Source organism: Oncorhynchus clarkii, chromosome 10 (assembly GCF_045791955.1).
Source record: "Oncorhynchus clarkii lewisi isolate Uvic-CL-2024 chromosome 10, UVic_Ocla_1.0, whole genome shotgun sequence".
NCBI lineage: Eukaryota > Metazoa > Chordata > Actinopteri > Salmoniformes > Salmonidae > Oncorhynchus > Oncorhynchus clarkii.
In genome coordinates, this window is record NC_092156.1 from 57,554,243 (window position 1) to 57,580,086 (window position 25,844).

General features: G+C 45.4%; 1 protein-coding gene across 1 annotated transcript; it reads left to right on the plus strand.

The window, feature by feature from the left end:
* Window positions 1-10,708: 10,708 nt before the first annotated feature.
* On the plus strand, window positions 10,709-23,265 carry LOC139418829 (uncharacterized). The gene is made up of 6 exons (XM_071168559.1): window positions 10,709-10,757; window positions 10,925-10,989; window positions 12,002-12,654; window positions 14,574-14,632; window positions 14,722-14,855; window positions 22,009-23,265. The coding sequence occupies exons 3-6, from the start codon at window positions 12,013-12,015 to the stop codon at window positions 22,110-22,112; spliced, it is 939 nt and encodes a 312-aa protein (XP_071024660.1). The 5' UTR covers window positions 10,709-10,757; window positions 10,925-10,989; window positions 12,002-12,012; the 3' UTR covers window positions 22,113-23,265.
* The last annotated feature ends 2,579 nt before the right edge of the window (window positions 23,266-25,844 follow it).

Genomic DNA, 25,844 nt, shown 5'->3' on the forward strand with positions numbered 1-25,844 from the left:
CCCCAACAACAACCACAGATGCTCCAACAACAACCACATCTGCTCCAACAACAACCACAGCTGCTCCCCTAACAACCACAGCTGCTCCCACAACAACCCTAGCTGCTTCCACAACAACCACAGCTGCTGCTACGACATCAACAGCTGCTCCCATAACTACCATAGCTGCTCTCACAACAACCACAGCTGCTCCAACAACAACCACAGCTGCTCCAACAACAACCACAGCTGCTCCCACAACAACCCTAGCTGCTTCCACAACAACCACAGCTACTGCTACGACATCAACAACTGCTCCCATAACTACCATAGCTGCTCTCACACCAACCACAGCTGCTCCAACAACAACCACAGCTGCTCCCATAACTACCATAGCTGCTCTCACAACAACCACAGCTGCTCCAACAACAACCACAGCTGCTCCCATAACAACCACAGCTGCTCTCACAACAACCACAGCTGCTCCAACAACAACCACAGCTGCTCCGACAACAACCACAGCTGCTCCAACAACAACCACAGCTGCTCCCATAACTACCATAGCTGCTCTCACACCAACCACAGCTGCTCCAACAACAACCATAGCTGCTCCAATAACAACCACATCTGCTCCAACAACAACCACAGCTGCTCCCCTAACAACCACAGCTGCTCCCACAACAACCCTAGCTGCTTTCACAACAACCACAGCTGCTGCTACGACATCAACAGCTTCTCCCATAACTACCATAGCTAATCTCACAACAACCACAGCTGCTCCCATAACTACCATAGCTGCTCTCACACCAACCACAGCTGCTCTAACAATAACCACAGCTGCTCCAACAACAACCACAGCTGCGCCAACAACAACCACAGCTGCTCCCACAACAACCACAGCTGCTCCCACAACAACCACAGCTGCTCCCCTAACAACCACAGCTGCTCCCACAACAACCACAGCTGCTCCCACAACAACCCTAGCTGCTTCCACAACAACCACAGCTGCTGCTACGACATCAGCAGCTGCTCCCATAACTACCATAGCTGCTCTAACACCAACCACAGCTGCTCCAACAACAACCACAGCTGCTCCAACAACAACCACAGCTGCTCCAACAACAACCACAGCTGCTCCAACAACAACCACAGCTGCTCCAACAACAACCACAGCTGCTCCAACAACAACCACAGCTGCTCCCATAACTACCATAGCTGCTCTCACACCAACCACAGCTGCTCCAACAACAACCACAGCTGCTCCAACAACAACCACAGCTGCTCCAACAACAACCACAGCTGCTCCCATAACTACCATAGCTGTTCTCACAACAACCACAGCTGCTCCAACATCAACCACAGCTGCTCCAACAACAACCACAGCTGCTCCCCTAACAACCACAGCTGCTCCCACAACAACCGCAGCTGCTCCAACAACAACCACAGCTGCTCCAACAACAACCACAGCTGCTCCAACAACAACCACAGCTGCTCCAACAACAACCACAGCTGCTCCCCTAACAACCACAGCTGCTCTCACAACAACCACAGCTGCTCCAACAACAACCACAGCTGCTCCCATAACTACCATAGCTGCTCTCACAACAACCACAGCTGCTCCAACAACAACCACAGCTGCTCCAACAACAACCACTGCTGCTCCAACAACAACCACAGCTGCTCCCATAACTACCATAGCTGCTCTCACAACAACCACAGCTGCTCCAACAACAACCACAGCTGCTCCAACAACATCCACAGCTGCTCCAACAACAACCACAGCTGCTCCAACAACAACCACAGCTGCTCCAACAACAACCACAGCTGCTCCAACAACAACCACAGCTGCTCCAACAACAACCACAGCTGCTCCAACAACAACCACAGCTGCTCCAACAACAACCACAGCTGCTCCAGCAACAACCACAGCTGCTCCCCTAACAACCACAGCAGCTTCCACAACAACCCTAGCTGCTTCCACAACAACCACAGCTGCTGCTACGACATCAATAGCTGCTCCCATAACTACCATAGCTGCTCTCACACCAACCACAGCTGCTCCAACAACCACCACAGCTGCTCCAACAACAACCACAGCTGCTCCCATAACTACCATAGCTGCTCTCACAACAACCAGAGCTGCTCCAACAACAACCACAGCTGCTCCAACAACAACCACAGCTGCTCCAACAACAACCACAGCTGCTCCAACAACAACCACATCTGCTCCCATAACTACCATAGCTGCTGTCACACCAACCACAACTGCTCCAGCAACAACCACAGCTGCTCCAACAACAACCACAGCTGCTCCCCTAACAACCACAGCTGCTCCCCTAACAACCACAGCTGCTCCCACAACAACCACAGCTGCTCCAACAACAACCACAGCTGCTCCAACAACAACCACAGCTGCTCCAACAACAACCACAGCTGCTCCAACAACAACCACAGCTGCTCCAACAACAACCACAGCTGCTCCAACAACAACCACAGCTGCTCCAACAACAACCACAGCTGCTCCAACAACAACCACAGCTGCTCCAACAACAACCACAGCTGCTCCAACAACAACCACAGCTGCTCCAGCAACAACCACAGCTGCTCCAGCAACAACCACAGCTGCTCCCCTAACAACCACAGCTGCTCCCACAACAACCCTAGCTGCTTCCACAACAACCACAGCTGCTGCTACGACATCAACAGCTGCTCCCATAACTACCATACCTGCTCTCACAACAACCACAGCTGCTCCAACAACAACCACAGCTGCTCCAACAACAACCACAGCTGCTCCAAAAACAACCACAGCTGCTCCAACAACAACCACAGCTGCTCCCATAACTACCATAGCTGCTGTCACACCAACCACAGCTGCTCCAACAACAACCACAGCTGCTCCAACAACAACCACAGCTGCTCCCCTAACAACCACAGCTGCTCCCACAACAACCACAGCTGCTCCAACAACAACCACAGCTGCTCCAACAACAACCACAGCTGCTCCCATAACTACCATAGCTGCTCTCACAACAACCACAGCTGCTCAAACAACAACCACAGCTGCTCCAACAACAACCACAGCTGCTCCCATAACTACCATAGCTGCTCTCACAACAACCACAGCTGCTCCAAAAACAACCACAGCTGCTCCAACAACAACCACAGCTGCTCCCATAACTACCATAGCTGCTGTCACACCAACCACAGCTGCTCCAACAACAACCACAGCTGCTCCAACAACAACCACAGCTGCTCCCCTAACAACCACAGCTGCTCCCACAACAACCACAGCTGCTCCAACAACAACCACAGCTGCTCCAACAACAACCACAGCTGCTCCAACAACAACCACAGCTGCTCCAACAACAACCACAGCTGCTCCCATAACTACCATAGCTGCTCTCACAACAACCACAGCTGCTCAAACAACAACCACAGCTGCTCCAACAACAACCAAAGCTGCTCCCCTAACAACCACAGCTGCTCCCCTAACAACCACAGCTGCTCCCACAACAACCACAGCTGCTCCCACAACAACCACAGCTGCTCCAACAACAACCACAGCTGCTCCAACAACAACCACAGCTGCTCCAAAAACAACCACAGCTGCTCCAACAACAACCACAGCTGCTCCCATAACTACCATAGCTGCTCTCACACCAACCACAGCTGCTCCAACAACCACCATAGCTGCTCCAACAACAACCACAGCTGCTCCAACAACAACCACAGCTGCTCCAACAACAACCACAGCTGCTCCAACAACAACCACAGCTGCTCCAACAACAACCACAGCTGCTCCAACAACAACCACAGCTGCTCCAACAACAACCACAGCTGCTCCAACAACAACCACAGCTGCTCCCCTAACAACCACAGCTGCTCCCACAACAACCGCAGCTGCTCCAACAACAACCACAGCTGCTCCAACAACAACCACAGCTGCTCCAACAACAACCACAGCTGCTCCAACAACAACCACAGCTGCTCCCCTAACAACCACAGCTGCTCCCACAACAACCACAGCTGCTCCAACAACAACCACAGCTGCTCCAACAACAACCACAGCTGCTCCAACAACAACCACAGCTGCTCCAACAACAACCACAGCTGCTCACCTGCTGCTCTCACAACAACCACAGCTGCTCCAACAACAACCACAGCTCTCACAAACAACCACAGCTGCTCCAACAACAACCACAGCTGCTCCAACAACAACCACAGCTGCTCCAACAACAACCACAGCTGCTCCAACAACAACCACAGCTGCTCCCCTAACAACCACAGCTGCTCCCACAACAACCACAGCTGCTCCAACAACAACCACAGCTGCTCCAACAACAACCACAGCTGCTCCAACAACAACCACAGCTGCTCCAACAACAACCACAGCTGCTCCCCTAACAACCACAGCTGCTCTCACAACAACCACAGCTGCTCCAACAACAACCACAGCTGCTCCCATAACTACCATAGCTGCTCTCACAACAACCACAGCTGCTCCAACAACAACCACAGCTGCTCCAACAACAACCACTGCTGCTCCAACAACAACCACAGCTGCTCCAACAACAACCACAGCTGCTCCAATAACTACCATAGCTGCTCTCACAACAACCACAGCTGCTCCAACAACAACCACAGCTGCTCCAACAACAACCACAGCTGCTCCAACAACAACCACAGCTGCTCCAACAACAACCACAGCTGCTCCCCTAACAACCACAGCTGCTCCCACAACAACCGCAGCTGCTCCAACAACAACCACAGCTGCTCCAACAACAACCACAGCTGCTCCAACAACAACCACAGCTGCTCCAACAACAACCACAGCTGCTCCAACAACAACCACAGCTGCTCCCCTAACAACCACAGCTGCTCTCACAACAACCACAGCTGCTCCAACAACAACCACAGCTGCTCCCATAACTACCATAGCTGCTCTCACAACAACCACAGCTGCTCCAACAACAACCACAGCTGCTCCAACAACAACCACTGCTGCTCCAACAACAACCACAGCTGCTCCCATAACTACCATAGCTGCTCTCACAACAACCACAGCTGCTCCAACAACAACCACAGCTGCTCCAACAACAACCACAGCTGCTCCAACAACAACCACAGCTGCTCCAACAACAACCACAGCTGCTCCCCTAACAACCACAGCTGCTCCCACAACAACCGCAGCTGCTCCAACAACAACCACAGCTGCTCCAACAACAACCACAGCTGCTCCCATAACTACCATAGCTGCTCTCACAACAACCACAGCTGCTCCAACAACAACCACAGCTGCTCCAACACACAACCACAGCTGCTCCCCAACACCGCACAACCACAGCTGCTCCAACAACAACCACAGCTGCTCCAACAACAACCACAGCTGCTCCAACAACAACCACAGCTGCTCCCCTAACAACCACAGCTGCTCCCACAACAACCGCAGCTGCTCCAACAAAAACCACAGCTGCTCCAACAACAACCACAGCTGCTCCAACAACAACCACAGCTGCTAACAACCACAGCTGCTCCCACAACAACCACAGCTGCTCCAACAACAACCACAGCTGCTCCAACAACAACCACAGCTGCTCCAACAACAACCACAGCTGCTCCAACAACAACCACAGCTGCTCCAACAACAACCACAGCTGCTCCCCTAACAACCACAGCTGCTCTCACAACAACCACAGCTGCTCCAACAACAACCACAGCTGCTCCCATAACTACCATAGCTGCTCTCACAACAACCACAGCTGCTCCAACAACAACCACAGCTGCTCCAACAACAACCACTGCTGCTCCAACAACAACCACAGCTGCTCCAACAACAACCACAGCTGCTCCAATAACTACCATAGCTGCTCTCACAACAACCACAGCTGCTCCAACAACAACCACAGCTGCTCCAACAACAACCACAGCTGCTCCAACAACAACCACAGCTGCTCCAACAACAACCACAGCTGCTCCCCTAACAACCACAGCTGCTCCCACAACAACCGCAGCTGCTCCAACAACAACCACAGCTGCTCCAACAACAACCACAGCTGCTCCAACAACAACCACAGCTGCTCCAACAACAACCACAGCTGCTCCCCTAACAACCACAGCTGCTCTCACAACAACCACAGCTGCTCCAACAACAACCACAGCTGCTCCCATAACTACCATAGCTGCTCTCACAACAACCACAGCTGCTCCAACAACAACCACAGCTGCTCCAACAACAACCACTGCTGCTCCAACAACAACCACAGCTGCTCCCATAACTACCATAGCTGCTCTCACAACAACCACAGCTGCTCCAACAACAACCACAGCTGCTCCAACAACAACCACAGCTGCTCCAACAACAACCACAGCTGCTCCAACAACAACCACAGCTGCTCCCACAACCACAGCTGCTCCCACAACAACCGCAGCTGCTCCAACAACAACCACAGCTGCTCCAACAACAACCACAGCTGCTCCCATAACTACCATAGCTGCTCTCACAACAACCACAGCTGCTCCAACAACAACCACAGCTGCTCCAACAACATCCACAGCTGCTCCAACAACAACCACAGCTGCTCCAACAACAACCACAGCTGCTCCAACAACAACCACAGCTGCTCCAGCAACAACCACAGCTGCTCCCCTAACAACCACAGCAGCTCCCACAACAACCCTAGCTGCTTCCACAACAACCACAGCTGCTGCTACGACATCAACAGCTGCTCCCATAACTACCATAGCTGCTCTCACACCAACCACAGCTGCTCCAACAACCACCACAGCTGCTCCAACAACAACCACAGCTGCTCCAACAACAACCACAGCTGCTCCAACAACAACCACAGCTGCTCCAACAACAACCACATCTGCTCCCATAACTACCATAGCTGCTGTCACACCAACCACAGCTGCTCCAGCAACAACCACAGCTGCTCCAACAACAACCACAGCTGCTCCAACAACAACCACAGCTGCTCCCACAACAACCACAGCTGCTCCAACAACAACCACAGCTGCTCCCATAACTACCACAGCTGCTCTCACAACAACCACAGCTGCTCCAACAACAACCACAGCTGCTCCAACAACAACCACAGCTGCTCCAACAACAACCACAGCTGCTCCAACAACAACCACAGCTGCTCCAACAACAACCACAGCTACTCCAACAACAACCACAGCTGCTCCAGCAACAACCACAGCTGCTCCCCTAACAACCACAGCTGCTCCCACAACAACCCTAGCTGCTTCCACAACAACCACAGCTGCTGCTACGACATCAACAGCTGCTCCCATAACTACCATAGCTGCTCTCACACCAACCACAGCTGCTCCAACAACCACCACAGCTGCTCCAACAACAACCACAGCTGCTCCCATAACTACCATACCTGCTCTCACAACAACCACAGCTGCTCCAACAACAACCACAGCTGCTCCAACAACAACCACAGCTGCTCCAAAAACAACCACAGCTGCTCCAACAACAACCACAGCTGCTCCAACAACAACCACAGCTGCTCCCATAACTACCATAGCTGCTGTCACACCAACCACAGCTGCTCCAACAACAACCACAGCTGCTCCCCTAACAACCACAGCTGCTCCCACAACAACCACAGCTGCTCCAACAACAACCACAGCTGCTCCAACAACAACCACAGCTGCTCCAACAACAACCACAGCTGCTCCAACAACAACCACAGCTGCTCCCATAACTACCATAGCTGCTCTCACAACAACCACAGCTGCTCAAACAACAACCACAGCTGCTCCAACAACAACCACAGCTGCTCCCCTAACAACCACAGCTGCTCCCACAACAACCACAGCTGCTCCAACAACAACCACAGCTGCTCCAACAACAACCACAGCTGCTCCAACAACAACCACAGCTGCTCCAACAACAACCACAGCTGCTCCCATAACTACCATAGCTGCTCTCACACCAACCACAGCTGCTCCAACAACAACCACAGCTGCTCCAACAACAACCACAGCTGCTCCAACAACAACCACAGCTGCTCCCATAACTACCATAGCTGCTCTCACACCAACCACAGCTGCTCCAACAACAACCACAGCTGCTCCCCTAACAACCACAGCTGCTCCAACAACAACCACAGCTGCTCCAACAACAACCACAGCTGCTCCAACAACAACCACAGCTGCTCCAACAACAACCACAGCTGCTCCAACAACAACCACAGCTGCTCCAACAACAACCACAGCTGCTCCCATAACTACCATAGCTGCTCTCACAACAACCACAGCTGCTCCAACAACAACCACAGCTGCTCCAACAACAACCACAGCTGCTCCAACAACAACCACAGCTGCTCCCCTAACAACCACAGCTGCTCCCACAACATCCCTAGATGCTTCCACAACAACCACAGCTGCTGCTACGACATCAACAGCTGCTCCCATAACTACCATAGCTTCTCTCACACCAACCACAGCTGCTCCAACAACAACCACAGCTGCTCCAACACCAACCACAGCTGCTCCAACACCAACCACAGCTGCTCCAACAACAACCACAGCTGCTCCAACAACAACCACAGCTGCTCCAACAACAACCACAGCTGCTCCCATAACAACCATAGCTGCTCTCACAACAACCACAGCTGCTCCAACAACAACCACAGCTGCTCCAACAACAACCACAGCTGCTCCAACAACAACCACAGCTGCTCCAACAACAACCACAGCTGCTCCATCAACAACCCCAGATGTTCTAAAAACAACCACAGCTGCTCCGAGCACAAAAACATCTTCCCTCATAACAACCACAGCTGCTCCAACAACAACCACAGCTGCTCCCCTAACAACCACATCTGCTCACACAACAACAACAACAGCTAAATCCACAACAACCTTAGCTTCTCCCACAACAACCACAGCTACTCCCACAACAACCACAGTTGCTCTGACCACAGTTACAACTGGTTCCTCAACCACTATCAGAAAACCTGCCCCTCCACCACCAGAGGTTAAGTTGGAGTTCAAATTGGAGCAAAACTTCAAAGCAGATTTGAAAAATGTTTCTTCACCAGAGTTCAAAGAATTAGCAAATACTGTGGCTACAGCGGTAAATACTGTTTTACTTTCCAGTCTTTCAATCATACTGTTCATCTTCAGTTGTACTGCTGTCAGGTTCTTAAAGGGGCATTTCATCCCCCAAATAAGTTTTTATATTTGTCATTATGTCAAACACATTCCCTCAAATTGTTTATGTCAACGTTTCAGTTCTCAAGATAAATTGCTAAAATTGCTTATATTACTTTTACAGCTGGACAAAGTTTATCGAAACAAATATGGATCCAGTTTTAATCGCACAGAGGTTCTAGGTTTCAGGTACGTAGTTATTCTTGAGTTTTATTTTTATTTTGGGCCATTATTGGAATACATTTTAAGATAATTGTATTCATCAATTATTTTAAAGGGAACTCATTATTTTGTTTAAGTGTTCATAATTGTCATAGCATTTAAATATGATTCTGCTTTACTGGTATCATATTAATTGTTTTTCATTTTTTGGTTTTCCAGTCAAGGTTCGGTTGTGGTAGATGCTAAGCTGATATTTAACAATGACAGCTCAGTCCCTGAGTCCAGTGCAGTTGTTGAAACCTTGATAGAGAACATCTCAAGCAACAGCTCTTCTATCTCTCTCCCACTGAACACAACTTCTATCGTGGCAACAAGTACGACACCTTAATATTCTGAACTCTAAGTTACTTAGTATTTCCAAGCACTCTCTCTACCTCAGGTGTTTCAAATATCAAGTTATCATGCAGCTGCACTTCTTTATATGTCTGCATTTTACTTTCCTATGTTTGAGTATACTCAATTAATTATATTAATCTGGTCTCTATATTACTTAACTGTTTAACATTCTAAGAATATTATAACAACTGAAACAAATTCCTATAAACGATTATTGATTGGACATCAAGTAATCTATTCTATCTTGTCATGTCACAATAAAATTCTGATCGTTAACAGTGATCAGATGTTGTCGAAGCTGTGTGCAATGCTTAATGTTTATTTTTTTCTTTAAGATCAATACATCTTCTGTTATACACACATAATGGTATCTGATGATTTGCTGTCTTCCAGGAGTCGTTTCAACCTCAGCTACAACTACAACTTCTACTCCAGATCCTCCAATATCAACACCATATACGGTCATGAACGCAACTTCGGCCCCCTCAAACAGGTCAACTACAAACATGGTTGTCAATGCAACATCGGATCCTGTGAACCTGTCAACAACACACATAGTGCCCAATGGAACATCAGCGCCCATAAATGTGTTAACATCAGCCCAAAGTGCTGTCAATGTCACATCAGGACCTCTAACACAAAGCAATACAACTTCAAAACTATCAACTACAACCCCTTTTTTGTCAACTACCCCAATAGTCAACACAACAGCTCCTTCAACTACCCCCATAGTCAACACAACAGCAACTCCAACTACCCCAGTAGTCAGCACAACAGTTCCTCCAACTACTGCAGTAGTAAAAACATCTCTAGCTCCAACCGCTCCAATAACCAATTTGACCGAAGTACTAACTACCCCATTACCAACTACGCACGTACCAACTACCCAAGTGCCAAATACAACGGCATCCCGTGCAACAGAGGCGCCACTGACCAGCCCACAACTGTCACTGCAGTTCAGCCTGACATCTACCTTCAATAGCTCTCTGAGCAACAGCAGGTCACCAGAGTTCCTGGCTTTGGCAAATCGTGTGACTACACAGGTAACTTTCATTCAATTTAATACAGTGTCGTTAGTTGTTTGAAAGAGGCATGACAAAAATCATAATCATGATCATCTTCGTCATAATTCATCATATGGCATCTTGATACCAGCCTTACATTGTTGAATTGTTATTATCATATAACTTCTGTATACATTTTTTTTCAGCTGGATAATTTGTTCAAGGCTCTATTTGGAGTCAGATTCCTTCGAACTGTTGTCAATAGTTTCAGGTGGGTACATAATTATCATCTGAATGACTTTGAAACAGTGTGGATGATGGAGAAAAATAACATTTCAATGAGTATTGTTATTTTGTATGCCTTGGGAGTGGGTTGTTACTGAAGTAATGCTTGTAAAAGTTCTTAACATTTTTCTCATATTATTTTCAGGTCAGGGTCAATTGTGGTGGATTCTACGTTGATATTCAACAACATCAGCTCAGTGCCTAACGATAGCCTGGTAGCACAAACGTTACAAACTGCCATTACTTCCAACACGTCTGGCCTGACCTTACCTATCAATTCATCCTCCATTGTGGTCTTACGTAAGACAGTTCATCAACACATCGCTTTACCTATTCTCACACACTCAAAACACTAGATGGCTCCGAAAGATAGGGCTGCCTCGCTTCTAGTTCTTAGGAGACTTTGCAGTGTTTAGTTTTTTTATGTATTTTTTCTCACATTGTTAGCCCAGAAAATGTACGTGTTATTTATTACAGCTGGGAAGCACTATTAGATATCAGAGCAACGGTAACTCACCAGCACATTACATCTTCTCACAAATGGTTTCAATTTTAATCATATCAGTTCCCCAAAATGTGGGTATGACCCTGACAACTGGGAAATACTGTATATACATTCAAATATACAGTTATGTTGTTATTCTGTCCTTCATGAGATCCCAAAACACAACTGATCAGGCACTTCATCTCATATGTTTATTAAGGTATTCTATAATATTCTACTGTATCTTAGTCTATGCCACTCTGATATTGCTCACCCATATATTTATATATTCTTAAATCCATTCGTTACTTAGATTTGTGTGTTTGCGGAAAATGTTGTGAAATTGTTAGATATTGCTTGTTAGATATTGCTGCACTGTCGGAACCAGAAGCACAAGCATTTCGCTACACACACAGTAACATCTGCTAAACACGTGTATGTGACCAATATATATATATATTTTTTTTATTAATTGCAAAATGTAAACATTGCATTGAATGTTGCATTTTTGCAGGCGCTACTACAATGACTAATGCAACCACCTCAGCTGCAACAACTGCTGCTCCAACTGCAGCTGTGACCACCACCACACTGGCAGATGTCACCACGACCCCTCCTGCAGTGGCCAAAACCACCACCACCGCTGTTCCGGCAGCATCCACCACCACCGCTGTTCCGGCAGCAACCACCACCACCGCTGTTCCGGCAGCATCCACCACCACCACCACTGTTCCGGCAGCATCCACCACCACCGCTGTTCTGGCAGCAACCACCACCACCACTGTTCCGGCAGCATCCACCACCACCGCTGTTCCGGCAGCAACCACCACCACCACTGTTCCGGCAGCATCCACCACCACCACCGCTGTTCCGGCAGCATCCACCACCACCGCTGTTCCGGCAGCATCCACCACCACCGCTGTTCCGGTAAAAACCACCACCACCACTGGTCCGGCAGCAGCCACCACCACCACTGGTCCGGCAGCAGCCACCACCACCACTGGTCCGGCAGCAGCCACCACCACTGCTTTCGCACCAACTGACCCTCCTTCTCCTAGTGAAGGAACCCTGATTCTTCGGTTCAGTCTCAATGAGATATTCACCTCGGATCTTGCCAACCCGTCCTCTTCAGCATTCAAGGCTCTGGCTGGCAAAGTGGTCTCAGAGGTAAGTATCCAAATGCCTTTTCATCAATACACACCACACCAAAGAGACTGGATATCAGTGGGCATCTTATTGTTAGATAGAACCAAAGATTATTCAGTACAAAGTTATCGTACTCTTGGACCTCCCCGTTGAGAACAATGTCCAGATTTTTTTTACGGTTTTCTTAGTGAACATGAACCCTTGTGCCTACCTATGAACCCTTGTGCCTGCCTAACAGCTATTATGGGCAACAGAGAGTACAATGTGCACAACATGGGAAATATTTACAGTTTTGTATGTCAGTAATCAAGTCATTAAGATATTAAACAACTTTTAAATGCAGAAATATAGCCAGTTTGATGAATTTAGCATCATATGAAGCAAACACAGCATCTTATGATGCAAAATGGATCATACCTGCTGTGTTTCTGTATTTTGAATGTTAACTCTTGGAACTACCGCTCCCTGATCCGGGAGAAGTGTCATCAACTGACACTAATTAGCATAACGCAACGGACAAAAAATATTACTAGAAAATATTCATATTCATGAAATCACAAGTTAAATATATTGAAACACAGCATAGCCTTTTGTTAATCACCCTGTCATCTCAGATTTTGAAATGATACTTTCACTCAGGAGACTCCCAGTTAGATAGCAAATGTTCCTTTTTTCCATAAAAAATATTTTTGTAGCCAAATAGCTCTGTTTGTTCTTCACGTTTGACTGAGAAACGCCGAAAAATATTCCAAATTAGATCCATAATATCGACAGAAACATGGCAAACGTTTTTTATAATCAATCCTCAAGGTGTTTTTCAAATATCTATTCGATAATATATCAACCGGGTCAGTTGGCTTTTTAGTAGGAGCGAGAGAAACATATCACTCTGAGAGCCACCAGCTGACCACTGACGCAATGTTGTCGCTCACGCTCATTTTTCAAAATAAAAGCCTGAAACTATGTCTTGTGACACTAGACACATTAGGGAAGCCATAGAAAAAGGAATCTGGTTGATATCCCTTTCACTGCTCAATAGGGACGCATAGGAAGGCAGAGGTTTCTAAATAAGAGTCACTTCCTGATTGGATTTTTCTCAGGCTTTCGCCTGCAATATCAATTCTGTTATACTCACAGACAATATTTTAACAGTTCTGGAATCCTTAGAGTGTTTTCTATCCTAAGCTGTCAATTATATGCATATTCTATCTGGTCCTGAATAATAGCCCGTTTACTTTGGGAACGTTATTTTTCCAAAAATGAAAATAGTGCCCCCTAGTTTCAAGAGGTTTATATCTTGAAAATGTGATTGCTGACATGCAAACATTTTGAGGATTATATCAACAATTGACTAATGAAACAAATAATACAAGTCTGTTTTTGAGTGGCGTATTCCTAACTTTGAAATTTGAAGTTTGGAGCAACTTCGAAATTTGACGTTGTATTGTATGTCAGCATTCATGTATAGCATGACACATTTTAATGGTTAAGGTTTTGGATAGGGTTAAAACAGTATGTTTAGGCATTCATTCTGAAAGGTTAAGTTAACGGTTAATGTTTGGGATAGAGTTGAAACAAAAACCTAATAGACTAGTGTCTACAACTGGTATTGAACCTGCAACCTTTGTATCTGTTGTTATGGGATTATGGGATTTCCTGATGTCTTTACGACATGGACAGGCATCCAATTTCAAGGTCAATCTTGAGCAGTCTGGGCTTTGTTCTATGACATCAAAGCGTAATTTATTATAATCCTCAACATCTCATTTTTCAGAACACATCAAGTCCTCTTGATTTACACCATTTCCCTCTCTCAGAAAAAAAACAGCTAAAGTATCCCAATTAGCAGACGAGTCTGGGGCACCTTCTTGTAGCGCTTGGTGTTTTGACTCTTTGACTCTGTTAAGCTTTGATAATCATATTTTAATATTTCAATGCAGGTGAACAAGATTTTTGCTAGAACCCCAAGCTTCCTTCGTTCCATTGTCAACTCATTCAAGTAAGTATGAATTCTCATTACCGACTTGAATACTTTGATTATGACAGTGATGATAATGATTTCTGTGGGTTGTCCATTTTCTTTCCTAGGAGTGGATCTGTAGTTACCAACATGACCCTCGTGTTCAGTGACAAATCTTTGGTTCCCAGCGCATGCAGCTCACAGACAACTTTCGCCATCAGTTCCACCTCCCTGGAAATCCTACCGGGCAGCGTCATTGTTGGTATGTATTAATTGTCACAATACAACTACACATATTGTAACGGTTTTGACTTGAGGTTATTTTTTTATAGGGGTGCCAGGTAGGTTGTGCCTACCAGAGAAAACATTGGTTTCTCCTTTTAGTTTGGGAGGGAATGAGTCCCATCTGGTCCGTCAAGTCTACACCATTACAAAGGACTTATGTAAACGTCAGAAGGGAAATCAACTTTTCATAAACCCTTAAAACATTGAAAGAACTTCAAAAACAACTATTCTTTTGCGTGGGTTGTATTAGCAACATCAATGGATTACACACACATAATAATATAACACAATGAGTTCTGGTTCCTCCAGAAATGTCCTGTACCTCGGGCCTAAAAAGAGTCCCGCCCGGTAAAGGAGTTCAGTGAACTCAAGTGACTTTTGTCACGCAATGTTGGTCCGTTCATTCCGTGTAGCGTAAACCCAGTATTAAATCATACAATCAATATAACCATTTTACCACAGAACTTTAAAGCGTATCTGCTCTTACTAATTCCTCAACTACATCTAACTACATAAATCATCACCGTATACATCATATCAAAACAAATGAAATACCGTATACAAAAAAGGTGGTAGTCAGTCGGTCAGTCAGACAATCCAATCCGCCAACAGATCTCCAGCGGAGAAAGGCCACGAAGAATAGAGAGGAGTAGTCCACAGACGCAAAGAGTGGATCCGATCCTGGGTAAACTCTCAGGCTACAAAACACACGTTTAACAGCAACAAAACAACCGGAATAGAGAAGTTTCGGGAACACATCCTCAGTCACGTCTCCATCACAAACGCCACTTTTGCGCAGCTGATGCTGGCTATTTAATTGGGAATTAAAGGGAAAGCACCCTATTGGAAGGAGAAGCACTGAGACGGCTCAAAATAATTCAGGGCCGTCACACACCCCCTCCCCTGGAAAAAGCCGACCATTGCCCTGGAAGGCACATCTTGGTCGGGGTAACCGAGAAAGGTCTCCTCATCACTTTCCTCTACAAAAATTCTCATGACTTTTTGGAGCTCACGCTCCTCAGCTGAGGGGTCACAGGCCTTAAGGTGTGAGACTTCTGGGTCTGGGAATCCGAGAAAAGTCTCCTCACTTTCCTCTTCAAAGATATCCAAGATCTTGCGGCGCTCAATCGCCTCCAATTCCTCAGCCGAGGGGTAACAGGCCTTAAGGCGTGAGACATGGACAACGCGCATATCTTCACCTGTGTCCTCTTTCACCACTCGGTAGTTCAAAGGGCCCATCTGCTCCACAATCCTATATGGTCCTTGCCATTTAGGAGCGAGCTTGGCAGAGAAGAATTGTTCAGCTTTCGAGTAAGGATGAGAGCGAAGCCACACCCGATCACGAAGCTGAAACTGCATGTCTCGTCTGTTCTTATCATAATTTCTCTTCTGCTTGAGTCGAGCCTGGGTCATGTTCTTTGAGACAAGAGCTCTCAAGTCATGGAGATGGACTACCTGGTCATAGCAAGCAGCGTCTGGAGTAATCTGCTGGGGCTGTAGCACCATATCCAAGGGTCCTCGGAGGGGACGACTTAGGTTCAGCTCTGCAGGTGTGACTCCAGTGGACTCTTGCACAGCAGAATTCAGGGCAAATCGAAACTCGTGAAGGTGCTTGTCCCAGTGTTTGTGCTGGGTCCCTACATAGGAAGCAATCATTGTCTTCAAGGTTCGATTTACTCTCTCAGTGAGATTGGTCTGTGGGTGATAGGCCGTGGTCAACTTCTGTCTCAGGTTCCATCTTTGGCAGGTCTCCTCAAAGAGATCAGAGACAAATTGGGAACCTCGATCAGACAGGATGTAATCAGGCACTCCCCAGCGAGTCAGGATCTCTTTCGTAAGGATGTTAGAGACGGTCCTTGCTGTAGCCTGACGCAGGGAAAAGAGTTCCACCCACTTTGAATAATAATCAACAAACACAAGCATGTACACATTCTGATTGGAGCTTCTAGGAAATGGACCCATCAAATCCACTCCTAGCATTTCCCAAGGTCGGGTAACCACCGTTTGCTGCAACTTGCCAGCAGGCTTTCTACCTTCTGGTTTGTACATTTGACAAACCTGACAGTTTCGGATGTGTGACTTCACATCCATGCTCAGATGTGGCCAGTACAGTAACGCTTGCAACCGCTTGTAGGTTTTGAACCTGCCCAAATGACCAGCTAATGGGTCTTCATGGAAATGTTGAAGCAGTTGTAGGCGTAGAGTTTCAGGTATGTACAATTGGTAGAGGGTTCTGTGTGGTAGTTGTACAACACGGTAGACTTTGTCTTCCAGGATGGTCAGCTTTGTGGTAGGATTGACCATCTTTTCTCCATCTTCCAGGATAGTCTGGTACAAAGCCTGTACTTCTGGATCATCCTGTTGGGCTTTCCATATGGTCTCATCAGAGATGGGAAAGTCTGCTTTGGGCGAGTCTCGACTGCTTGACAGGACAGTAGCACATGTAAGATGCGGGCCACCGTTGCCACAAGCAGGAGCTCTGGATAAGGCATCTGGAACAGTGTTGTATTTTCCTTTCCTGTATTCTACTGCAAAGGTGAACTCTTGCAACCGTAGAGCCCATCTTATGAGTCTGGTGCTTGGTTTGTTGGTCTTGAACACCCACACAAGGGAGGAATGGTCAGTGACCACAGTGAAGTGTCTTCCCTCCAGGTAGTACCTCCACTTTTCCAAAGCCCAGACAACTGCAAGGCACTCTTGCTCGGTTGTGGAGTAGTTCCGTTCTGCTCCATTCAATGTCCGACTGGCGAACGCTAGCACTTCTTCAGTGCCAAGTCCAGTCTGTTGGACTAGGACAGCACCAAGTCCAACATCACTTGCATCAGTGTAAACAACAAAAGGGGAATCAAAGTTGGGATGACCTAAAATGGGAGGTGTGACGAGGTGTCGTTTCAGGGTTTCAAAGGATGTCTGGCACTCTGCCGTCCATAGGAATTTCACTCCTTTTCGCTTCAACGCGTTGAGGGGTTCTGCCACCTGGGAGAAGTTCGACACAAACCGATGGTACCATCCAGCCATCCCAAGGAACCGTTGAAGGGCCTTGAGTGTGGTTGGCACAGGAAAATCTTGTACCGCCTTGGTCTTTTCAGGATCCACATGAATGCCGTCGAAAGACACAATATGGCCAAGGAACTTCAGGGAAGTTTGGCAGAAGTTGCTCTTCTTCATATTCACGGTCAGACCAGCTTCTCTTAGCTTGTCCAACACTGCTTGAAGATCTTGAAAGTGTTGTTCTCTGTTCTGGGAGTAGATAATTATATCGTCCAGGTAGACGAAACAGATCTTCCCTTTGAGCTCACCTAACGCAATCTCCATCAGTCTTTGGAAAGTGGCAGGTGCATTCTTTAATCCAAAAGGCATCACCTTAAAGGAAAACAAGCCCTCAGCACAGACAAAAGCAGTCTTGTCCTTGCTTTCCTGGTCCATCTCAACTTGCCAATAACCACTATTGAGGTCAAGGGTAGTGAACACAACAGCGCCAGACAATGACTCCAGGATCTCGTGGATGGTAGGAAAAGGATAGGCATCAGTCTGGGAAACATTGTTGGTCTTCCTATAGTCCACACAAAATCTAAGACCACCAGTCTTTTTTGGGATGAGGACAACAGGAGCAGCCCAAGGAGAGGAGGAACGTTCTATTATATCTTGTGTTAACATATCATTAATGAGTCCCTTTTGGATGATTAGCTTCGCTGGGGACAAACGATATGGCTTTTGCTTGATCGGCATTTCCTGTGTAAGGAATATTTTGTGCTTCAGGAGCCCGGTGCGTCCTAGCCTTGAAGTACATACATCAGCATTATTCTGCAGCTGTTCCAACAGCCTTAACTCCCTTGGATGTTCCAGCTGAGCTCTTCTTACAGCCTGTAAAAGGAGATCGTCAGAAGGATTATCAAGGGTTAGTGGTAACGGAGCAACGGCAGAGAAGACTGCCATATTTGAACCCCAATCATGTAACTTCGTAGCTTCTGATTGGAAGAAATGCTTCTTGCTCGGATTGTATGGAAACCAGTAGCAATTGTGTGCGATATCAATCTGGACACCACTGAAGTACATGAAATCAATTCCCAACACGACAGGAAAAGCAAGGTTCTTGGTTTGTAGGATCACCGAAGGAATCATATAGGAGCGGTTACACAGGCGGAACTCTACCTCACTCCATCCAAGGGGTCGTTTAGCCTCACCATCCGCCAGATAGAGTGGACCTTCTGTCCACGGCTTCAAGTTGTATTGCGGACCTTTAACCTCCTTCCACAGTTTCTCATTGAGCAGTGTGTAGGATGACCCGGTGTCCAGGATGGCTCTTCCTGTCCATGGGCCTATGGACAGGGGTAACACCAGTTGGTGCGGTATGAACTGAAAGGAAGGGGATGTCGATGGGGGGGCGTAGGCAGTGACTCTTGGGATTTCAGCTCTGGTTAAAGCACCCAGAGAAGGATGGTCATTCCTGCGAAGAGAGTTAGGTGTGTTGGCCTGTTGTGATTTGTGGTTTCTGGAAGGGTTTTCTTGATACGGTCTTGGACATGTAGCTGAAGAATGTCCCTTTTGGCTACATCTCCAACAGAACATGAGAGGGGTCATGGCTTGAGACTCTGGCTGTTGTTGATGGTCTGTCTTGGGTAACGGTTTGGGTGTCTGTTTCTTTCTTTGGTCATATTGCTGTTGGCATTCTCTGTCCTTCTCAAACTGCTGTCCCAAGCGAACCAGTCCATCGACAGTGGTGACTCGTTCTCGGAGTTGACTGGCTAGTAGTGGGTTGATGTTCTTCAAAATCAATTTAATGACCTCTTCCTCCTCAATGCCAGGTTTCCACCTTCTGCACAGGGAGTGGTAACCGTATGCAAAGTCACGGATACTCTCTTTCTCTCTTTGTACTCGATTCCTGACTCTGTCTGCCAACTCATCTGTGTAGTCCTCAGACAGAAATGCAGAGGAAAACTTGGCCTCAAAGTCAGCCCAGGAGGTAGTGGTGAGACGTGCCACATCCCACCAGTCTCGAGCTGTCCCATGCAACACATTCCTCAATGTGGCAAGGAGTTCTTCGTCAGCCAGGGGATTGAGGGCAAGAAAGTCACGACATCTTTCTAGGTACATTAGCGGATCAGGACTGTCATCTTTTTTCCCAAAGGTGGGAAATTGCAATTTAATGGGCATCGCCCCCACATGACGTCTACTCAAATCACCATGAACAAACGAGCTAGGAGGGATTGAGGAAGTAGAGGGGAAGGGAGTTATCGGACAATGAAAATGAACACCAGGATGCATGGTGGATTGCATCCTGCAAGGGGTGGCTGTAGCATGGCCTTGTCTTGGCTCTTCAGAGGTGCCAGCTTGGCCCTCAGTGGTCTGAACAGAAGTGGACACTAGAGAAACTCTGTGTAAGGAGTTGTGTTTAATGGAGGCCATGTCCACAGACACGTCATCCAACATTTTAACACAATTAGAGAGCTCTGTTTGCAAGTGGTCTACAGTGTTAACCATGGGAGAAAAAACAGAATTAACGTCCTTGAGGACCTCAGTGTGATGATGTTGCAGGCGCCATTGGAGAGTGGCAGTGAGTTGGTTTCGTTGGTAGTCAAACTGCCTGTCCATGGCACCAGTAATTTCCCGTCTTCCACTCTCACTGAGCTCTGTCAGCGTGTGGGTTAGAGTGCTCAGTGAGTTTCTGAATTCCATGGCACTCTGTTGTTGCTCTTCCCTCAGACATTTGAATTTATCGTGGATAAGAGTTTGGAGATGTTGTTGAGTCCGACGAATATCAAGGATGTCACCTTGAAGTTGTAAAACTACAACCTCTGGAGATAAACCAGACAATGGAGGAAGGTTGGGTGTCAGATAGAGGGCTGGCTCAGTACTTTCACACAGATCCATGTCAATAAGTGAGTAACTGGTTAGACCTCCTGTGGCCTGTGGTCCAGACCGAGCATTCAGATTCCCAGGGCTCTGGCCCAAATCAACTCCATTATCTCCATTCCCATTATGATTTGTGTTGTCAGCTTGATGGTCAGAATGGCCCTGTGTATTCCCATTGACAGGTATGAAATGGATGAGCACATTATCTTGGGGTGAATCCATTGTTTTAATTCCACACAAAATATTTGCTTTGGTTAGTTCTCAATGTTGAGCTGTCCCATCTGGGGTGCCATTTTTTATGTAACGGTTTTGACTTGAGGTTATTTTTTTATAGGGGTGCCAGGTAGGTTGTGCCTACCAGAGAAAACATTGGTTTCTCCTTTTAGTTTGGGAGGGAATGAGTCCCATCTGGTCCGTCAAGTCTACACCATTACAAAGGACTTATGTAAACGTCAGAAGGGAAATCAACTTTTCATAAACCCTTAAAACATTGAAAGAACTTCAAAAACAACTATTCTTTTGCGTGGGTTGTATTAGCAACATCAATGGATTACACACACATAATAATATAACACAATGAGTTCTGGTTCCTCCAGAAATGTCCTGTACCTCGGGCCTAAAAAGAGTCCCGCCCGGTAAAGGAGTTCAGTGAACTCAAGTGACTTTTGTCACGCAATGTTGGTCCGTTCATTCCGTGTAGCGTAAACCCAGTATTAAATCATACAATCAATATAACCATTTTACCACAGAACTTTAAAGCGTATCTGCTCTTACTAATTCCTCAACTACATCTAACTACATAAATCATCACCGTATACATCATATCAAAACAAATGAAATACCGTATACAAAAAAGGTGGTAGTCAGTCGGTCAGTCAGACAATCCAATCCGCCAACAGATCTCCAGCGGAGAAAGGCCACGAAGAATAGAGAGGAGTAGTCCACGGACGCAAAGAGTGGATCCGATCCTGGGTAAACTCTCAGGCTACAAAACACACGTTTAACAGCAACAAAACAACCGGAATAGAGAAGTTTCGGGAACACATCCTCAGTCACGTCTCCATCACAAACGCCACTTTTGCGCAGCTGATGCTGGCTATTTAATTGGGAATTAAAGGGAAAGCACCCTATTGGAAGGAGAAGCACTGAGACGGCTCAATATAATTCAGGGCCGTCACAATATGTAAGAGCAAAGTCAACATTTGAACTGAAACATGAAAAGACAATCTACTTTCATCATTCACTGAACCATATCTTTATTTTTCCTACTTTTTCAGAGTCATCAGTCAATTCAGGAAGTGCTCCCCGACCCACTTCCTTCTGTCTGGCTTTCTTGCCTCTCACTTTGGCACTGCTAATGGTACAGTTGCTGGCTAACTAATAGCCTGTGTCATAGCTCCTATGGCATTTTTTTCACCAATGAACGATTTTCCAGCTCTCATAGAGACAGCCTTAAGATTAAGGACCTGCTTTGGCAGAAGAATGCACAATGGATTGTGCCTGTGTTAATTGCCAAAATATATATGTATTTCATGTACATTCCCCCAAGTACATACACAAACAAAACACACCTAATTGTACATTTTGATGTCAAGTAGGATATTTGTGACATTCCTTAAGAAATCATATAGTTTTTTTTTCTGCTTATGAATATTAAATGCATATACCTTTTCTTTCAAGTGACTGTATTTATACTTAACCATATAGGCTCTCAAAGACATGACTTATTTATTTGCATCTTGCACACAGCAGGTTGCACATGTTTTATCTGTTAGATTAATATGGAAAATAACTGAAAGATTAGAAAACCTTTCCTTTTTTTTATTGTGTTATTTGATCATAGTTGCATTTTTAGTTATTAACTGATTGTAACTACTTTATATCTGTTTTTAAATTCACCAAGACCAAATACCAAATACCTTTATGATATTTACTTTGAGTTATTTTGGGCAAATCACTGAAGTGTGTCAAAGGGGCCGATGAAGTAATGCTGAGCACTGCACTGTTTTAAAAACATTGTAACTTCTTATCTTGTTAATATTCAATCCAATATGTAAAACACGTAGAAGTACATTTTCTTCATTACTGTTTTAAATATAATTCTTTTTTGGGTCATGTAATTGGGTTGAATAATTTATTCATAAAACATTTATAGTATGAGTTACCATGTGAGTAACAATTTACAAACCTGCACCCCAAATTAAATTTATAAACAGTAATCTTATATTTATACTGAACAAAAATATAAACACAACATGTAAACTGTTAGCCCCATGTTTCATGAGCGGAAATTTTAAGATCCCAGAAATGTGCCATAATCAAAAAAAGCTTAATTTTCTCAAATGTTGTGCACAAATTTGTTTTCATCTCTGTTAGTGAGAATATATCCTTTGCCAAGATAATCCACCCCCCATAACAGTTTTGGCATATGAACACTTTACATGTTGCTTTATACGTTTGTTCATTATTCCTGTAAATCTATCTATTTATCTTTCTATCTGTCATTAAATAAACGTTTTGAATGAAACATTAAATCCTGTTTTTTTTCTTTGAGAAAGTAGTGTTCCAATTTATACACGCAGTAGAAAATGGTGACTCGCACTCAACATTGAAAAATACCAGTTCATATTCTGAGCGATACCATCAATACGAATAATACCTCAAGTTAGTTTAAGAAATGTGTGAGATGTTTTTGCATGATGGTCATTCAAATTATACAATACCTAATGCAACATATGGAGTACAAAACTATATGGGGATATCAACGACAGCAGGGGAAAGTGTGTAGATAGATCCATATATCCAAGATGGGAAAATGCAAAGGAAGAAATGAGAAGCACATAGCATCATACACTGCTCACACACTACATGAGCACTACATAGCTTCTGAACACTAAAGATAAAGATCTCTCTTATTCAAAACCAAAACCAAAAACGCAATATATATTATATATTTTGCAAACCTCCATCAAGCTCCTTAATTAATGCCATGAAATTGTCTCTTTTTAAGTTTCCTTCTGTCCTTTAGTAGTATCAATCACTCCACAAAATAAGTTTCTTCAATTGAAAATAAAGTTTAGTTTAGAAATCTCCTACAACGTTGTATGCTTGTTTTTGTAGTATGAAAAGTATATTTCTATATTATTACTAAGTAGCATAATATGGGGTGTAATCGATTATGATGAACATAAATCAAAACTGTTAGGCAAATTAATGTTCAATGATGAGACCACCAATTCTCACCATCAGTAAACCCCTTGATCCTTGCCTCCTCCTCCTCCCACCCAAGAAAAGTATATGAACAGTTAGGAGCAGAAGCTCTGAGCTGTCACATCAGGCCCATGTGTACAACTTCTAACTAGGCAATTGTGGCATCCGGTAGTGGAGCGGGCCGATAGCTTCAAGTTCCTCAAAGTCCACATCACTAAGGACCTTTCATGGTCCAAACTCATCAACACAGTTGTGAAGAGGGCATGACAATGCCTCTTAAACCTCAGGAGGCTGATAAGATTTGGCACGGGCCCTCAGATCCTCAAAAGGTCATAAAGCTGCACCACTGAGAGTATCTTGATTGGCAGCATTACTGTTTGGTATGTTAACTGCTTGGCATCCGACGGTAAAGGCACTATAGAGGGTAATGCGTTAGGCCCAGTAGATCACTGGGGCCGAGCTTTCTTGACCTCTATAACAGGCGGTGTCAGAAGAAAGTTCTAGCCGACTGTAGCTCAGGACCTGAAGCAAGGATACAGTATGCATATTCATTTGAAAGGAAACACTTGGACATTTGTTAAAATGTGAAATTTATGTAGACGAATTTAACAAATTAGATCTGGTAAAAGATAGTACAAACAAAAAAATATGCGTTTTCTATATTTTTAATTCCATCATCTTTGAGAAGCAAGAGAAAGGCCATACATTATTAAAACAGGAGCCTATGTGTAATTTAGATGTTGTCCACAAGATGGTAGCAGTGTGTCTGTGCAACATTTCAGACTGATCCAGTGAAGTATTACCTCCTACACATTATTTTGCATCAAGTCTGCCAGGAGTTTGCTCAAATGTGCTGAATTGGTCAACTTATACATTTTCAAGTTCATAACTATAGAGAACATATACAAGTCCTATGGTAATAAAGGTTTTAAATGTACACACTCCCAGGAATGTCATACATGACGAACTATTATCTTCACTACAGAAAAGACACTAACCTTCACACATCTAGATGGCCGGGCGGGAAGGGTGTGGAGCCAGAGACAGGAGTGGGGTCAAACTGTACTGCCTAGTTCCTACATTTTAATATAAACATGAATTTTTTCAAACAAAACTACACTACATTTTATCTCTGGGACCCTCAGGATGACAAATCAGAGCAAGAATACTGAGTGTAAGTACATTATTTACCTTCAGATGTGAATGTATCAAACCAGTTGCCTTGATGAAAGTGTTTTGTTGTTTTGCACTATCCTCAAACTTTTTTATGTAATAGCTACTGTAAATTGGACATTGCAGGTAGATTAACAAGAATATACGCTTTCTGCCCATATAAGACATGTCCATGTTCCGGAAAGTTGGCTGTTGTTCGCAACGTTTTCTAGTCACATTATCGAATATTGAGCAACAACCGTCCCGGTTTAGGGACACCGATGCCGTAGATCCCCATTGGCCTCATGGTGAAATTCCTGAGCAGTTTCCTTACCTGTTTGGGCTGCATCACTTTGGATGAAAAGCATGCCCAGAGTAAACTGCCTGCTACTCAGTCCCAGATGCTAATATTTGCATATCATTAGTAGTATTGGATAGAAAACACTCAGAATTTTCTATAACTGTTTGAATGCTGTCTGTGAGTATTACATAACTCATATAGCAGGCAAAAACCTGAGAAAAAATCCAACCAGGATGTGGGAAATCTGAGGTTTGTAGTTTTTCAACTCAGCCCCTATTGAAGATACAGTGGGATATTGGTCATCTTGCACTTCCTAAGGCTTCGATTAGAAGTCAATAGGCTTTAGAACGTTGTTTGATGCTTCTACTGTCAAGTGGGGCTGAATGAGATCATTTAGAATAACTGTCTTCAAAGTAATGACTCGGGACGTCGGGTTTGATATGAAAGCTT